This window comes from Mangifera indica, chromosome 4 (assembly GCF_011075055.1).
Source record: "Mangifera indica cultivar Alphonso chromosome 4, CATAS_Mindica_2.1, whole genome shotgun sequence".
Classification (NCBI taxonomy): domain Eukaryota; kingdom Viridiplantae; phylum Streptophyta; class Magnoliopsida; order Sapindales; family Anacardiaceae; genus Mangifera; species Mangifera indica.
Genome location: NC_058140.1, coordinates 13,850,645 through 13,866,804, shown reverse-complemented (window position 1 = coordinate 13,866,804; position 16,160 = coordinate 13,850,645). Strand labels below are relative to the sequence as shown.

Genomic DNA, 16,160 nt, shown 5'->3' with positions numbered 1-16,160 from the left:
TTGTGTAGCAGCTGCCGGCCTATTACGTATGAGGCTATCCCCAGCTCAAAATCATACAAAAAATAATATATAAATTCTACATGCATTAGACCGAAATTTTGGATTTATTGTAAACATGCAGATACTTCAATACTCAACATTGTGTTTTCAGCTGACAATTACATTGATTTAATCGATCACAGCTAGCTTACAACGATGTGTACCTTAATCTGTGTATATAGATCCTCTCAGATCCCACAGGTTAGTGACCATAACAATAGAGAATATTGCTACTTCTTTGTTGCTTCTTTCCCTTTTTCTCTTTGTATCTACTGCCACGTCATTATCAATGTCAGGTGGCCGTAAAACTTACATCGTCCACTTTGACAAGTCAGCCATGCCAGCTCCTTTCTTCACTCCCCATCACTGGTACATTTATACACTTTCATCCCTCAGCAAGAAATGAAATTGCTCCAACCCATCTCTATACCTACAGTCATGTGATGAATGTCTTCAGTGCCGTGTTGTCACATAGCCAACTTGAGCAACTCCAAAGTTTGCCATCCCACATTGCTGCATATCCAGAATCTTTTGCCCAACTCCACACTACACACACACATAAATTTCTTGGCCTAAAGAAACAAGCTGGGTTGTGGCCAGCTGCAGGTTTTGGCAATGATATAACAATTAGAATCCTTGATACTGGAATTTGGCCAGAAAGCGAAAGCCTCAACGATGAAGGGATACCGCCGGTTCCTGAGAGACGGCATGGTACACGCGAAGTTGGGGTTGAATTTAATGCTTCTCATTGCAACAAAAAATTGATTGGAGCTCGCTCATTCAGCAAAGGCATGAAGCAGTACGGGTTGAATATAACAGAACCAGATAACTATGATTCTCCCAGAGATTACTGGGGTCACGGCACCCATACATTATCAACAGTAGCCGGCAGCCGTGTTCAACATGCTGATTACTTCGGATACGCTGAAGGAACAGCCATTGGAATGGCAACAATGGCAAGGATTGCGTTGTACAAAGTGTTGTTCTTCAACACCAGTTATGATGCAGCGGCAACTGATGTTCTGGCCGGTTTGGATCAGGCCATAGAGGATGGCGTGGATGTCCTGTCATTGTCCTTAGGATTCTTTGAGACAACTCCCTTTCATCAGAACCCTATACCATTGCAGCTTTTGCAGCCCTGAAGAAAGGAATTTTTGTTGCATGTTGAGCTGGAAATCGAGGTCCTCATTCATACACAATGTTTAACGGAGCTCGTTGGATTACCACTGTTGGCGCCGGAACAATCGATAGAGATTTTGCAGCTCACATCACTCCAGGTGATGGAGAGCTGACTGTCACAGGAAGATCTATCTACCCAGAAAATTTGTGTCTCCGAGGTTCCTATATACTTTGGACACGGAAATCAATCCAAGGAACTTTGTGAGTATAACTCATTAAACCCTGAAGATGTTGCAGGCAAATACATCTTTTGTGAATCTTTTCAACCAGATGAAATGTCCAGAGATGGAGCACCTGGAGCTATCTTCAGTACAGACTTTGGCCAGTTTCTTCATCCAGATGACTTCAATTTGCCTTTTGTGACAGTGAATTTGCAAGATGGAAAGTTAGTAAAGAAGTACATAATCAATTCTATAAATGCAACAGTTAGTGTCAAGTTCCAGATTACACTACTGGGTACAAAGCCAGGCCCCCAGGTAGCAGATTTTTCATCTCGAGGGCCTGAGAGACAGTCACCTTGGATACTAAAACCTGATATATTGGCACCTCGGGTCAATATATTGGCTGCTTGGGTTCCCAGCGGGGCTTCGCCGCCAATAAGTGACAATTATTTACTCACTGATTGTGCTCTTGTATCTGGAACATCAATGTCATGCCCTCATGTAGCGGGCATAGACATACTACTTAAAGCCGCCACCTTGACTGGAGTTCAGCTGCCATTCGTTCAGCAATGATGACTACGACCAGCCTGAGGGACAATGCTCATGGAATGATTATCGACATGACCACCGGCGTTGCTGGCCCCCCTCTCGACTTCGGCTCAGGTCATGTAAATCCCAACAAGGCCATAAATCCTGGACTTGTATATGACATTGAGGTGGAGGATTATATCAGTTACTTGTGTGGCCTCAACTACACAAGCCATCAGATTAGAGTTCTCACAGGGGCATCAAATTTCACCTGTGAAAATGCTAATCTAGACCTTAATTACCCCTCCTTTACGGTCATACTGAACAACACCAATACTGCAAGCTTCACCTTCAAGAGGGTGTTGAAAAATGTAGATGACTATAGTGCGGTTTATACCGCGGTTGTAGAGGCTCCAACTGGTATGGAAGTTGTTGTGAAACCCGTGACAGTAACGTTTGCCGGAAAATACAGCAAAGCTGAGTTCAATTTAACGGTGAAAATTGACGTGGGAAATGGTTTAATTTAAGTCCAGAAAGTGACTATATTGGAAATTTTGGGTTTTTGATATGGTACAAGGATAATGGCAAACATACTGTGAGAAGTCCAATAGTCTTTGCGTTTGCTCTTAGTACCCAAAACTACAATAAGGGTAATCTTGTAATTTCATGTACTGTGCTAAATTAAAACTTGTCTTGTACAAGAGATGCCATCCATTAATATGCATCTAAAAATTTTCAATCGAGTTTTTGTTATTTAATTGTATATGAAATTACAAGATTACCCTTCCATGGGATACTTTTGTGTCAGAAATATTGATTCAGTTCCCTGGGGGAACCTGTATAGGCAGGTGCCACGCGTGTTTTAGTCGCACGTCCGTATATCCTCTCCTTCGCTCTTACACACGCACACCTCGTTCGTGCCAAACCTAATCTCGCACACACGACACGTTCGAGTCTGCACACACGCGTGAAACCCTGGGCCTCACACGCACGGGCGCAATCCCTATCTTACTGGTCGCCGCGCTTTTCGTATCCGCCGGAGAAGCCTCGAATTTCGCTTCTCCGCATCTTGTTTGTTTGTTCATCGCAGGTCAGACGAGTCGCCGTGGAATGACGTCGGAGATTCGTTCTGGTGGCGGAAATATTTGAAAAGTTTTGTAAGAACGGCGGTACTGTTAGAGTTCTGGGAGAGAGAAAATAGGTTTCTTAAAGGCCTGTGGCTGAAGGGTATCTATATCAGAGATTTGGTTGGTGAGAAGGTGAATTCGTGGATTATGTAAAGTTGGAGGCCCTTAAGACTGTGTTCATATATGTTAATTGAAGGATTTGCTTGAGAATTCAGCGAGAAATCGTGTTTAAGGTGCTATAACATTATTTATTTTCCTGCTGTCCTCATAACTTCATCTTACTTTTGTTAACTTCAGATTTTCCTGGAAACTTGATTATCACTTTAGTACGTAGGTCAGGTTTAAAGGAATTTGCTTTCTAGGTTTTTGTGACTGAAACGTCCTAACTCTTCATTTGAGTTATATGGCCAATTTTTGTCTTTTGATTCGATTGAGTTTTTCTTCCTGTTTGATTACTGAAGAAACGATGGGAAACAAAAAGAAAAATAAAATTAACTCCAAGTTACCTGTTTTTACTTTTAAAAAAACTTGAAAAGAAACTCAACTTCTTTGAGTCAATTTCATTCAGTAGACAATTGAGTACGTATTTGTTTACTTAGGTTGTAAATGTTTGAATGTTTCAACTAGAATGGAAGTTATATTAGAACCTGAAACAAATTTTGTGGAGGTTTTTAGCCAAAAAAAAAAAAGATATTTGGAGCTTTCATTGTGATAGCTGTGCTGTGCACTAGAATTCAATTTCAATAACTTTGACTTGAATCAAATAATTTTTGAAGAGAGGAAGATGGTAGTAGAATGTGAAGAGTCGGATGAGATTGTGTGTGTTAAATCCTATTCAACCTTCCTTTTTCATTCAGCTACTTCCGTTGATCATTTTCATTTGTAATTGAAGGAGCAAATACTGTAACCCTGTTAACTTTTTAAAAGAATAGCAAGAATTTAGCATAAGTGCTTGTTAAAGTGTTGTGAAAGTGTTATTTTGCTAAAAGCCCTAGTCTTTCACCCCTTTACTATCCGTTTTGATTTTTTTTCAGCTTATTTGAAGGGAGCATTTCCTTCCTTCATTTTCATTCTATCATTCTTATTTGATTGGTATTGTATCAATGTGAGACATAATTTGAAATTCCATTTCTTTTTCAGGGAACCCTTTAGTCAACCAGGCATTGTATTTCAGATCATATAATCTTGATGATATATACATGATGAACAAAATTCAGCTGTAATAATTGCATTTTGGATAGAACTCATTATGTCAGAAGTAGCTGGGTAGCTGGGGATAGAAGTTGTAAAGAAAAGATAGAACGATGGCAACAGATATGCAAAATTTAATAGGAACAAGTGAGGATGATGATGAGGAAGAATTAGAGATGGATGTGAAGGAAGAGGATGAAGAAAATGGAGGGAAGCACATTCACAGGCAAGTGATGGTGGGGGTTGATGTAGGTTTAGCACCTAGTAGTAGTAATAATAATCAACTTCCACACCACCAACAAATTCAGGAGCAAGTGGGCACCCCAGTAGAGGGTGGAGTTCGGAGGTGTAGACCTTTGGAAGAGAAGGAGAGGACAAAGCTGAGGGAGCGGCATCGGAGGGCAATCACTGCAAGGATCTTGGCTGGTCTAAGGAGGCATGGGAACTATAACCTTAGGGTCAGAGCAGATATTAATGATGTGATTGCAGCTTTGGCTAGGGAAGCTGGCTGGGTTGTTCTTCCTGATGGAACCACCTTTCCTTCAAGGTCTCAGGTACTTAATTGTGAAGTACAGAGTTTTCATTTGTCACTCAATCAACATATTATCAGCTTCTCATTAATTAAATTAAATATCTAATAACGCCGTATAAAATCTTTGAAGCTAATGTCTCAAAAGTTTGTATCATGATAATATATAAAAAATGTTTTGAGCCAATGAAGGTTTTCCTGTGTTGTTCCTAGGGCATCCTTGGGCAAGGAGTGGCCTTGGTGATGCATAGGAGGTGCACAGGTGACTTCTTTTTTTTCTAATCATAAATCCATCTACATCATGTTAATTTATTCAAATTCACTTAGCAAAGACTATTTGATCTCATGTAGCTTCATGTGTGTTTTTCATGTGCCTTTTTATATGAGTTTGTTGAAAGATTAAAAATGTAATCATTTACTTTTGACATTGAGAGTAATTATAGATTATTTGTCCTATATTTTTCAATTAGCTAATCTTAGGCCATAACTTGTATTGGATAACAGTGAATAGGGGCTTCTCTTATATTATGTGTTCAACTATAATTCTCCCTTGGTCATCCCTTTGTTATTTAGTTGAATGAAAATCAGAAAATAAAATGGGAACGTTTTTCTATAAATTTCAATAGGGGTCAAGGTCTGCTACTGGCACTTCTGCAATGGTAAATTCATCTTCTCATGTGATGTCACAACAGACACCAACTACTTCTCAAAGAGGAATCTCTCCTGGATATAGGAGCTCAGTGGAGTATAACACATGTCGCATGAAAGGTGTATTCATGCCCGCAGCCTCACCTTATGATTTATCCCCTAGTGCTCGGTCCCAAACTTCAGCTCTAGTGGGAGGTGGAGGAGAACAAACTGAGATTCATTCGCTTATTGGTGGTTCCATGGATACTGTTAATGACAAGCTGGTAAGGTCTGAATTGGTCAGAGGTTCTTTGCATTTTGATCTCTTTGTAGTTTGATGATGATATCTTGTACTGTTTTTAGAATTTGAATTTTCATGATTTTCCTAAGTGCACTTGGAGTACAAAAATAATTGATCTTACAATTAGATACAACAGAAAACAAACCTCTTGATGGCAGGATCATTTATTAGAACTAAACAACTGTGTTCTTAATAGTATCTCCTATGACTTTGAATAGTGATGTTCTATATCTGGTATAAAAGTTGACATTTTCAATTTGAAATTGAAAGCTTGCTTTGTTGGTTCATGTTATATATTTGTTTCCAACTTCTCTTGCTTTTTGCAGGTTGTTGATTTACCCCCAAAGTTACCAGAGCGTGAATTTTCTGGCACTCCATATGTTCCAGTTTATGTGATGCTACCTGTGAGTCTTCTAATTTTAATCATAGTTCAATGATTTATCCTTTTTTTGTTTATTGCTGTTTTAACAGCCTGCAATTCTAATCAATGTCAGCCTATTTCCATTCTGTGCAAGCAACTTTTTTAAGATATTTTTGAGCTTTGTGATTTATCATCATGAAGAAAGGGTATGTTTTGTCTAATGTATATGCTTGTTTTAAGGGCTAACCAAATGCAAGGTGTGATGTCTTATTAAGTTCTTTTGAAGATTCTGTTTCACCGAGTCGCTCTTGTGGTGGCAGTTGGGTGTTATCAACATGAAGTGCGAACTGGTTGATGCAGATGGTCTACTTAAGCAGCTGAGGGTATTGAAATCAATCAGTATCGATGGGGTCATGGTTGATTGCTGGTGGGGAATAGTTGAGGCTCATGCTCCTCAAGATTATAACTGGAATGGTTACAAGAAGCTGTTTCAAATGGTTTCAGAGCTCAAGCTTAAGTTACAGGTTTGCTTTATGTGGTTTATTCTCTTAGTAGCATTTAGTTCTCTAAGCAGGTGCATAATATTCTTAGTTGACATAATAATATGTTATTTCCTATCTTCTTTTCTCATTTTAATAATTTGTTATTTCCATGGATGCGTTTGCTTTTTAATTTTCAAAGAATTCACTTTGGAACTAATAGTTGATTGAATTTTTATATTGGCTCAGGTTGTGATGTCATTTCATGAGTGTGGAGGCAATGTTGGTGATGATGTTTGTATTCCTCTACCACATTGGGTAGCAGAAATTGGTCGAAGTAATCCCGACATATTTTTCACTGATAGAGAGGGAAGACGAAACCCTGAGTGTCTCTCATGGGGGATTGACAAGGAACGGGTTTTAAGAGGCCGGACTGCTGTGGAGGTACTCGGTTTTGAGTTCATAATAAAGACTAAAACTGATCGTGGTTTTACTCTCTCCCTCTCTCTGTCTTTTTTCTTTCTGGGGTGTGTGTCTATGTGGAAAGAGGGGGTTGTTTCTTTGGACTGACAAAAAGTAAAATATGCAAGTAAAAATTTGACCACACTAGCAGTGTTGCAATATCATTTGTACATTTGATTATTCCTTGAGCTAAAGCCTGCGCATAGAGTTGGACTTTGGGAGAACTTTTAACCTTCCAAACCATCTTTTAAGGTTTTAAAATCACCAATGGGGGGGGTCATCTAACATCCAATTAAGCTAGGACTAACTAGAAAAATTCTAGATATTGCTTTCCATGGGCTTCCAAAAGATTCATTGTTAACCACAAATTTTTCCACTCATTTGAGTTGACACTGTATTTACCTAAAATCACCCCATGCCAAAAGGAAATGAACTAAAATAATGATAACATCAATTTAGAAAAATGATCTCTTCAAACAAAACTTGGCAGAGCTCCTTATCTTAAAATCTGGAATATGTTCTTGAACTTAATTGCCTTTGCTCACCTATGCAAGCATCTTTATGTTGACAAGTTTTCCTAATCTCAACATAATTCCTAAACAGAGAACTGTATAATTGAACCTAATAACTATTTTCCTAACATGAAATCAAGACAACTTAATAATTGACTTTAATAACCACTTTCCTAATCCTAGCAATCCTAACTTTAATGGGTATTTCCCTTATTGAATATTTCCAAACTACTTTACTATTCTGCAGCCAAGTACTTACTTCTTCACTTATAAATCTTGAGCTCTTTGGTTTTTTGCCTCCTTCAATGATAGGTCACCACAATCGGGGGTCTAATAAATAAGTGTGTCTAAAATTTTCCCTTGTTGAATGAAATGCTCTTATTTGTGCATGTTTGATGTTTTTCTTATGTGGGCATTAACATAGTTTGAATCTATTCACCTAATAAATGGCCTTTCTGGGTACAATCTTAGATAATCTATTCTCTGAATTATGTAGGTGTACTTTGACTTCATGAGAAGCTTCCGTATGGAATTTGATGAATTCTTTCAGGATGGTATCATCTCCTTGGTTGAAGTCGGACTAGGTCCTTGTGGCGAACTGAGGTACCCTTCCTGCCCCGTAAAGCATGGTTGGAGATATCCTGGCATTGGAGAATTTCAGGTACTTTGTTTGTAATTTCAACATTGACTAAGTCTCTCTTCCATCTGATCTAATTAATAGCGCTTTGCTGATTGTGTACTTTTCTATTTGGATTGCAAGTGAAATGAAGTTGCTATTTTAGAAAAGCTTAGATATGTTTGTTGCTATGGCCATTTTGACTTTGAAGTTGAACTTTTATTTTTTCATTTTTCAGAACTAAAAAATCAAAGCTCATTTTTCAATAGTGTTAGGGAAGCAAAAAAATTTGACGCCAGAAAAGAGGTTAGAGTAGAGCTTATCCAAAACCAAGGAATGCTTTCCTATTGCCTGGCTAATACTTTGCTTTTGTTGATCTGGCCAATGGAAGACTTAAATCTGTCCCATGTGGTTATTTAATACATATAAATTGGAAATGCATAAGCACGTAGACACAAACTTGCCATTATGAACTTATTTTACTTGTCATAACACTTTAGATCCCCTGAAAATATTCTAATGGCTGCGCTCATTCTTTTTACATGCTCTGGTGACCAGAACACTGCAACTCCTACCATCCCCATTCCTCACCCCTGTAAATAGGAAATGATATGTGAAGAGTTTTTCAGGCTTATCATCAAACATGGTATTTAAGGAGTTATAATTGCAGAAGTATAACATGTATTTATGACAAGAGGTTTTTGATCTTCTTGGGAAAATGAGCTTCTCTCCACTTTCTTAGCATGGGTAATGATAATTATGGGGTGTTCCCATTGATTAGTTGGTTCACTGTTTTTTTTTGGTTTGTGCACTTGGATCTTCGTCTTGTGTCATCCATTTTATGTATCATATTATTATCTGTTAGTGCATTAACATAGAATTTTCTTTTTCAGTGTTATGATCAGTATTTACTAAAATGCCTGAGGAAAGCAGCAGAAGCTAGAGGACAGTCCTTCTGGGACAAGGGACCTAATAATGCTGGTTCTTATAATTCACAGCCACATGAGACAGGCTTCTTCTGTGATGGAGGTGACTATAATGGGTACTATGGAAGGTTTTTCCTTAATTGGTACTCTCAGGCTTTAGTTGATCATGGTGATCGGGTGCTTTCTCTAGCAAAGTTAGCTTTTGAGGGCACCTGCATTGCAGCAAAGGTGAGTTTAGCTTTGCGATATATTCTTTTATTAGATGGAATGGGTTCTTACTAAGATAGGATTGGAGATATTGTTCTTTTGAGAGATCTTTTAGGCAGTATAGTCATCTATTGACTGGGGTTGAGTGAGTTATATAAAATTTTATTCAACTAATATTGATCCTGAATGTGTATTAACCCTTGGGGAAACAGATACAAAATTCTTGTAGTAGTTATCACTCTATCCAGTTTGTTTGCTATATTTTAATTGCTGAGCAGCTATCAGGTATTCACTGGTGGTACAAGACAGCCAGTCATGCTGCTGAGCTAACTGCTGGATTCTATAATCCATGTAATCGTGATGGCTATACTGCAATTGCAGCAATGCTAAAAAAGCATGGAGCTGTTCTGAACTTCACTTCTGCTGAACAGCACATATTAGACCGGCATGAGGGCTTATTGGAGGCGTTTGCGGATTCTGAAGGGTTAGCTTGGCAAGTAAGCAGCAGACATTATCAAATACAATTCTTCCTCTATATAAGTTTTTCATTTGAGCATGAAAACACTGTTACAGAGCCCTTTTTTGGGTGTTAGTGAATTAGCAGGCCATATAGTACTAAGTGCAAATTAATGTTGAAAGATTGACTTGTCTGTGTGAACATGATAACTGTCTGATTCAGGTGCTAAATGCTGCATGGGATGCTTGCATACCTGTTGCCAGTGAGAACCCACTTCCTTGCCATGATAGAGTAAGCTATAACAGAATTCTGGATAATGCGAAGCCATTCGGTGATCCAGATGGAAGACACTTCTTTTCGTTTATCTACCTCAGGCTCAGCCCTCCTCTTATGGAGAGAGAAAACTTCTTGGAATTTGAACGCTTTGTGAAAAGGATGCATGTTAACCTCTAAAGAAGAGTAATGTGCAATGTTATATAATATTTTATCCAATTTCATCGGTTGGCTACAAGTTTTTTAACCAAATCACCAAAAATATGATCAAGGAATGTTTGCTTAGTGGTGATGATATTCAACACAAGAAAGAAAGGAAATCAGGATTTGAACATGTGATTAACTTGGCTTTTGTTGTTGTAGGGGAAGCAGTTGTTGGTCTGCAGGTGTAGCTGTGAATGAAAATTTTCCCGACAGACTTTGTATCATTTGTTTTCCCTAAAGAAGAATTGGGACCAAATTATTGCAGTTTAGCGAATGTCAATATTGTTAAGGGATTCTAGAAATACAGTATCGCTGTATATGTAATCAGAAGCGAAAAGCAGACAGGTAGTTTCCCAAAACCCGTGCTTGCTGACACGTTCATGTCGACTTGGGTTTTGCTGTAAAATTAGTGTCGTTGCTGCTGCAGGTTTGTATTCAGGACTCCGTGAATTAGGTGTTCATACAAAGTCAAATTTTCTGTGATGTCGAAGAGAAGGTTTAATTCAAGTAGTTTTACTATCATTTGTTTTCATTTAAGGAATAAAATAAGATGCTAATTGTATTATATGTACGTGACAATAACAAATGGATTGCTTCACGTTTGTTTTGTTTCAAAGGATCAGGTTATCCATCATACATTTCTTATCAACATTTTTCAAACCAACCCGGATGGCAATCTGACAGGAAAATAACTGGAAACAAACGCCATTATTAAGCAGCAAATCAACCGTGCAGAGACAAGTTAATATAGAATATAATAGTAGAGCAGACCATTGCATAAACAAATGAGGTTTGTTCCCACAACATAGAAAACCTCCAATGATGTTAGATTACGGTGCAGTCTTAATACAGAACTCAATATGTGACTTGAAGAAACCACACTTGGATAGACAATCATTTTTATAGAACCAGTACAAATATTCATTCATTCGGATAGATGTATCTACATCTTCAATTAAATGAGAGATCCGCTGCCTTAATACATTACTGACCGATGACTGATGTTTAGGTGAGTTTCACTCATGGCTTTGGGTACATGTGATCAGATGCCTTGTTCATGTTTTCTTGTTCTACTTTTACACTTGCTTCATTAATTTGCATTGAATTTGTATCCAATACCTGAAAAGTAGCAATGGAAAAACATAAGATATTTTAGTGTGAACGACCTTGTCCACACCCGGGACTACACATTCAAGCATCTGTTCTTGCATGCTTTAACTTCACCTTTGTGTTTGCAGTTTCATCAGCGTTTGTATCAAACCCTCTAGCATGCTCAGCAATTCCCTTATGGCCCTCCTGCAGGAGAAATAAGCAGAAACTTATAAAAAAAGATAGAGACAACATAAAATTTACAAATAGGAACTATTTTTAAAGAAATAAAAATAATGGGAGATTCATTGGAGAATATGGCCTATATATCGAGGTTACATGGTACAATATATTCCAATTTGAAGAATTATTAGTATCTTTACTATATTATTTTTATTTTAAAAAAAAGGTTTATGAGTTCCACTTCTTTCTTCTCATAAACCAGATATATAAATTTATAGATGGGTGCCAATATATTTACCTTATATTTTATACAAACCTTAAAAATATAAATTATGTATAAAAATGAGTTACTCTATATAGATTTTAAACAAATTAGAGCATACCAGATCTTTTGGCTCAGGTTCAACCATTTCTCTCTTTACTCTGTTTGGTAGAGGTTTTCTGCACAAAACACATGTTATTATAGAATACAAAGGCCATGGTACAGGAAAACTGGAATAAATTTAGGAGGAAAAAAAGATACCGTTCATCATCCACTTCCATGTCAGAATCTGCATCCCACCTCTCATCTGGATCATCTTGATCTTCATCTGCCTGAACATTATCCAACAATCAGCAAAACACAGGATTTAGTATCAAGCAGCTGATCCTGTTTTTAAGTGTATATAACAGAATATTTTAATTAGACCATATTTCAAGAAATGATCAAAGAGGGAGAGAAAAAGGCATCTGACATTTTCCTTCCTAACTATAACATTATGTTTTCTCACTGGAATCTACACCAATGAAGTGTTTTCTGTCCAAACTCTCTTCTTCCTCTCCAAATCTTTTTGTCTCTAGATGTCTGTCACTCCATATTCCCATTTGTCCCATTTTTAGCACTTTTCTCATTCCAACATATATTGCCATAATGATGCAAAATTGTAACAGAGAATAGCATTGTTCTTCAATGGAACACCATTCTTTTTAATTGGACATAAGATTATAATTAACAACAGAGATCAACAGGTATATCTGTAACTGATCTAGCTGTCCATGACAATTTTATAGGGTAAGCATGAGACCTACCCAAGCATCTAGGTGTAAAAAGGCCTTAGGGAATTACATTTTTATGATAATAAACATTCTACCAATAGATTATCAAATGCAATGACAACAGGAAGGATAAGAATGGAAAGATAATACTGAAAATATAGCATCAGAACACACCTCTGGAATTTCAGTATCAGGTGGTCTTTCCTGAAACTGGACGCTGGGTGCATGCTGAAGCTTTGAGAGATACTCAAGAAGCTTACTTCGTATATCCTCAAGTAACTGTCTTGAATTCTTATTCTCCATGTTACTTGGAGCAACATGAAGAGTATAGTCTGGACCAAAATACTCATAATACTCATGTTGTGGCATCTTGTCCTCAAGTTCCATACCAAGGGCAACTCCAGTCTGCATTGCATATAAGACATTAGCAATAAGATATAGTTGCACCTCTAAGGACAATAAACAGCAAAATAGGCATCACATCTCATAACTTTTATAACTTTAATCCGAATTTCTGAATCACAAGTCAAGGAATAGTAAGTGAAATATTAGTTCAATCAGTCAAGCTATCAAACTATATATTCCATAACTAGCTTTCACATTTGAATAAAAACAAAAAAGAAACTAGAACATAACAATAGTATAGCATGATCCCTGCCCTCAGCAAAATATATATTATAATAAATATATCGATAATAGAGGCCAACATGTTTTCCGCCTCGCATTGTAAAAATGTTTATTAGATGTAACCCTTTCTCCTTCCACAGTCAGATTTTGACAGAAATAACACTGGGTACTATTGAATAAAGAGCAGGGTTCCTTGCCTTATCTGACTAAACTTTATACCCAATATCCACAAACCCACTAGCCAAAGAAATTATATATTTTTTCAAGAGCAACCTTTTATCAATCAATAATTCAATATTGAAAAGAAAACATACCTCGTAGCACCAGCAACGAGCAACATTCCGAATGGTATAGCCACCACCTCCCACCAACAAGAGTGGCACATTGAATGATCTCATAAATTTGACACATTCTGCATGACCTTTGATTGAAAGGTTGAAGCATCCTAACCTATCCCCAGACAATGAGTCAGCACCGCATTGGAGAACCACAGCACCAGGCTTAAAAACTTCCATCACTTTTCCAATTATTGGTCTGAACAAGTAGTGATAGCTTTCATCATCAATCCCATCATCCAATGGAACATTAAGAGAATAGTACTTTCCTTTTCCATAACCAATATCACGTATGTCCCCTGTACCAGGAAAATAGTCTCCAAACTTGTGGAATGAAACAGTCATGACCCTATCAGTAGTATAAAACGCCTCCTCCACACCATCTCCATGATGGATATCAATATCCACATATAAGACACGCTGCAAGACATAATTATAGAACAAATTAGGTGATGTAAGTAGATACTAATACCCATACCAATAATATAAGAAAATGAAACTGCACAATACCATCAAAACATGTCTACAACAATAGAAGAAAAAGTGACGGCACCTAAAATTGAACAAACCTCATGCTGCTTAAGAAGCTCCAAAATAGCCAAGACAATATCATTGACATAGCAAAAACCAGAAGCTTCACATTTCTTAGCGTGGTGCAGCCCACCAGCCCAGTTGACAGCAATATCGCACAGACCGTGGTTCAACTTGACGGCTCCACCAACGGAGCCACCAGCATAAGTTTGACAAAAGGAATAAAGTCCATCAAAGACAGGGCAATCTTCACCGACATTAAAGCGCTTAAGCTGCCGGAGTTGATCCTGCTGAGTTTCAGGTGTAATACTCCTGAGAAAAGACACGTAATCGTCGGCATGAAAGCGACAAAGATCCCTATCTCTGGCAGGAAAAGGCTTGAGGACTTGCATATGCTGAAGCAATCCATAATGGGCGAGAAGGGCATGAGTCATCCGAATGCGATGTGGCTTCATCGGGTGCCCCTGTCCATAGTAATAATTTCCCACCTCTGGATCATAGAAATAACACACTTTTCTCTTAACCCCATCGCTCCCAGAGGGTAAAGAATTGCCTCCAGTATCCATCTAAAGAGAAATCACAAACAACAAAAAAGAAAAACAAAATTATTTCTAAAATTTCATTTACACAACTAAGTAATTCTTAACAAGAGACATGAGAATCATAAACACAAGATTTTTTGTGTCTACCAAATTTCAAAGAAGAAAAGAAAAGACGGAATTGTCCCAAAAGACGGTGAATCTAATAAAAGCCATGATGAAAAAGGATGAAGAGATTGATGAATACCTAAAAGAGAAGAAGGAGAAGACGGGTTCCTCTCGTATAGTGCAGTTGTCACTGAAGAATCATCAAGCGGCCGATTGATTCCAAGCAATGAAAATGTATCATAAATTCCAGAACTCTTCACTCTTAATTTATTTTTAATGTATTTTCTGGATACGACAACCCTAACAATGCTTCGTGCATATACATACGTACGTACGTGCATATATATATATATATTATTTTATACATAATTTAATTATATATATGATGTGTTACCACACGTGACTAGATATCATTTTATCTTTAAATTAAAATTATTCAATCACATAATAATATATATATATATATATATATATCAAAAATATTTATAACTCGTATAATTTTATTGTTATATTTAATAGAATTATTTTCATTTTTGAATCTTAAGACATTTTTTTTTTGCAGCAATGCAGAAGGATAATTTATTGATAAAAAATTAAAAAAAAAGTGGGATTTTAATTATTAAATATAATTCAGAAACAATCCTCTTCCTTTTTTGTTTTAGGAATATGTTGATGGCAATACTATAATTAGAAATAAATAATAAAACGGGAAAAGGGCCTAAAGGAGAAAAGAGTGGTGGTTAAATATAATTTACTGGTTAATTAAGCTTCGCTAAATCTTTTTGGGAATCTAATTGATAATTATAATTATATTTAAAGGATTTATCATCAATTTGGAGATAATTTAATTACTTGCTCAAAAAGTAATAAACTACATTAATAATACATATAAAAAAATAAAAGGAAAATTGTTTAACCAAAAACACTTAAATTACCTAATTATCCTTTGCAAAATTTAAATTACGCAAATTTTAACAAATATATATTCAGTCAATTTTAAATTTAATAATTAATATTTTTTTACATATAATTTATACAATACTAAATGTTTCAATTAGTCAACAATTACATAAACCCTAGAATTTTTTAAATACTGATTGAACTATATATTTATTTGGCTTTTATTAAATTAAAAAAATATATTAATATTTATCCACGTTTAAAAAATTTTCTAACTTCTTCAGCTGGATAAGGTTTTGGGTTTACGAAGGCTTAAGCCAAGCTTCAGCCTGCTCTTTTATTTGGTATAACTTATTTGACTAAAAATCATAGTATAGAAGAGAGATCTTATTTTTGAAAATGTTTATCAAGAACAGAACTTTTATAAAGATTGAATAGAGATATATTTCCAAATTTCTATATGTTTAATGAGCTTGAAAAGAAAGCTCAAAATCCAAAAAGCCATGGAAACTTTTCTGGTTAGACTTCTATCAAGTAACCTGTAATGTTTTCGGTTTTTTTTTATTTTGTATTAACAGTTTCGATTTTCTTACCTACTTGCTATTTGAAAATGGAAGATGCACTTGGCGTTGGA

At 36.6% G+C, this 16,160-nt stretch overlaps 2 protein-coding genes and 1 pseudogene across 6 annotated transcripts; 2 read left to right on the top strand and 1 right to left on the bottom strand.

The window, feature by feature from the left end:
- The first annotated feature begins 208 nt into the window (after positions 1–208).
- On the top strand, positions 209–2,660 carry LOC123214315 (annotated as a pseudogene).
- Positions 2,661–2,770: 110 nt separating this feature from the next.
- On the top strand, positions 2,771–10,777 carry LOC123214760 (beta-amylase 7-like). 5 transcript variants are annotated; one of them, XR_006501892.1, is made up of 12 exons: positions 2,771–3,267; positions 4,175–4,779; positions 5,381–5,665; positions 6,009–6,086; positions 6,364–6,567; positions 6,772–6,966; positions 7,993–8,157; positions 9,006–9,266; positions 9,524–9,742; positions 9,925–10,161; positions 10,339–10,524; positions 10,607–10,777. XR_006501892.1 is itself a non-coding variant. In XM_044634733.1 (11 exons), the coding sequence occupies exons 2-10, from the start codon at positions 4,339–4,341 to the stop codon at positions 10,153–10,155; spliced, it is 2,013 nt and encodes a 670-aa protein (XP_044490668.1). In that variant the 5' UTR covers positions 2,771–3,267; positions 4,175–4,338; the 3' UTR covers positions 10,156–10,161; positions 10,339–10,777. The 5 variants fall into 5 exon arrangements, 4 of the variants coding, with proteins under 4 accessions (XP_044490668.1, XP_044490667.1, XP_044490666.1 ...); XM_044634733.1 differs by having other exon boundaries at positions 5,447–5,665; positions 10,339–10,777; XM_044634732.1 differs by having other exon boundaries at positions 10,348–10,777.
- A 150-nt stretch (positions 10,778–10,927) lies between these two features.
- Positions 10,928–14,933, bottom strand: LOC123214762 (histone deacetylase 19). Its single transcript, XM_044634737.1, has 8 exons — positions 14,766–14,933; positions 14,018–14,545; positions 13,428–13,868; positions 12,661–12,891; positions 11,975–12,045; positions 11,835–11,892; positions 11,404–11,475; positions 10,928–11,298 (listed from the first exon to the last, which is right to left on the bottom strand). Exons 2-8 carry the CDS (start codon positions 14,543–14,545, stop codon positions 11,200–11,202), a joined length of 1,500 nt encoding a protein of 499 aa, XP_044490672.1. The 5' UTR covers positions 14,766–14,933; the 3' UTR covers positions 10,928–11,199.
- Between the last annotated feature and the right edge of the window lie 1,227 nt (positions 14,934–16,160).

Coding starts and splice junctions, on each gene's coding strand:
- LOC123214760 (XM_044634732.1), top strand. CDS start 4,339: ATGGCAACAGATATGCAAAATTTAATAGGAACAAGTGAGGATGATGAT. Junction 4,780..5,380: donor CCTTTCCTTCAAGGTCTCAG/GTACTTAATTGT, acceptor AAATTTCAATAG/GGGTCAAGGTCTGCTACTGG. Junction 5,666..6,008: donor ATACTGTTAATGACAAGCTG/GTAAGGTCTGAA, acceptor TGCTTTTTGCAG/GTTGTTGATTTACCCCCAAA.
- LOC123214762 (XM_044634737.1), bottom strand. CDS start 14,545: ATGGATACTGGAGGCAATTCTTTACCCTCTGGGAGCGATGGGGTTAAG. Junction 11,893..11,974: donor ATGGAAGTGGATGATGAACG/GTATCTTTTTTT, acceptor TGTTTTGTGCAG/AAAACCTCTACCAAACAGAG. Junction 11,299..11,403: donor ATGAAACTGCAAACACAAAG/GTGAAGTTAAAG, acceptor GCTACTTTTCAG/GTATTGGATACAAATTCAAT.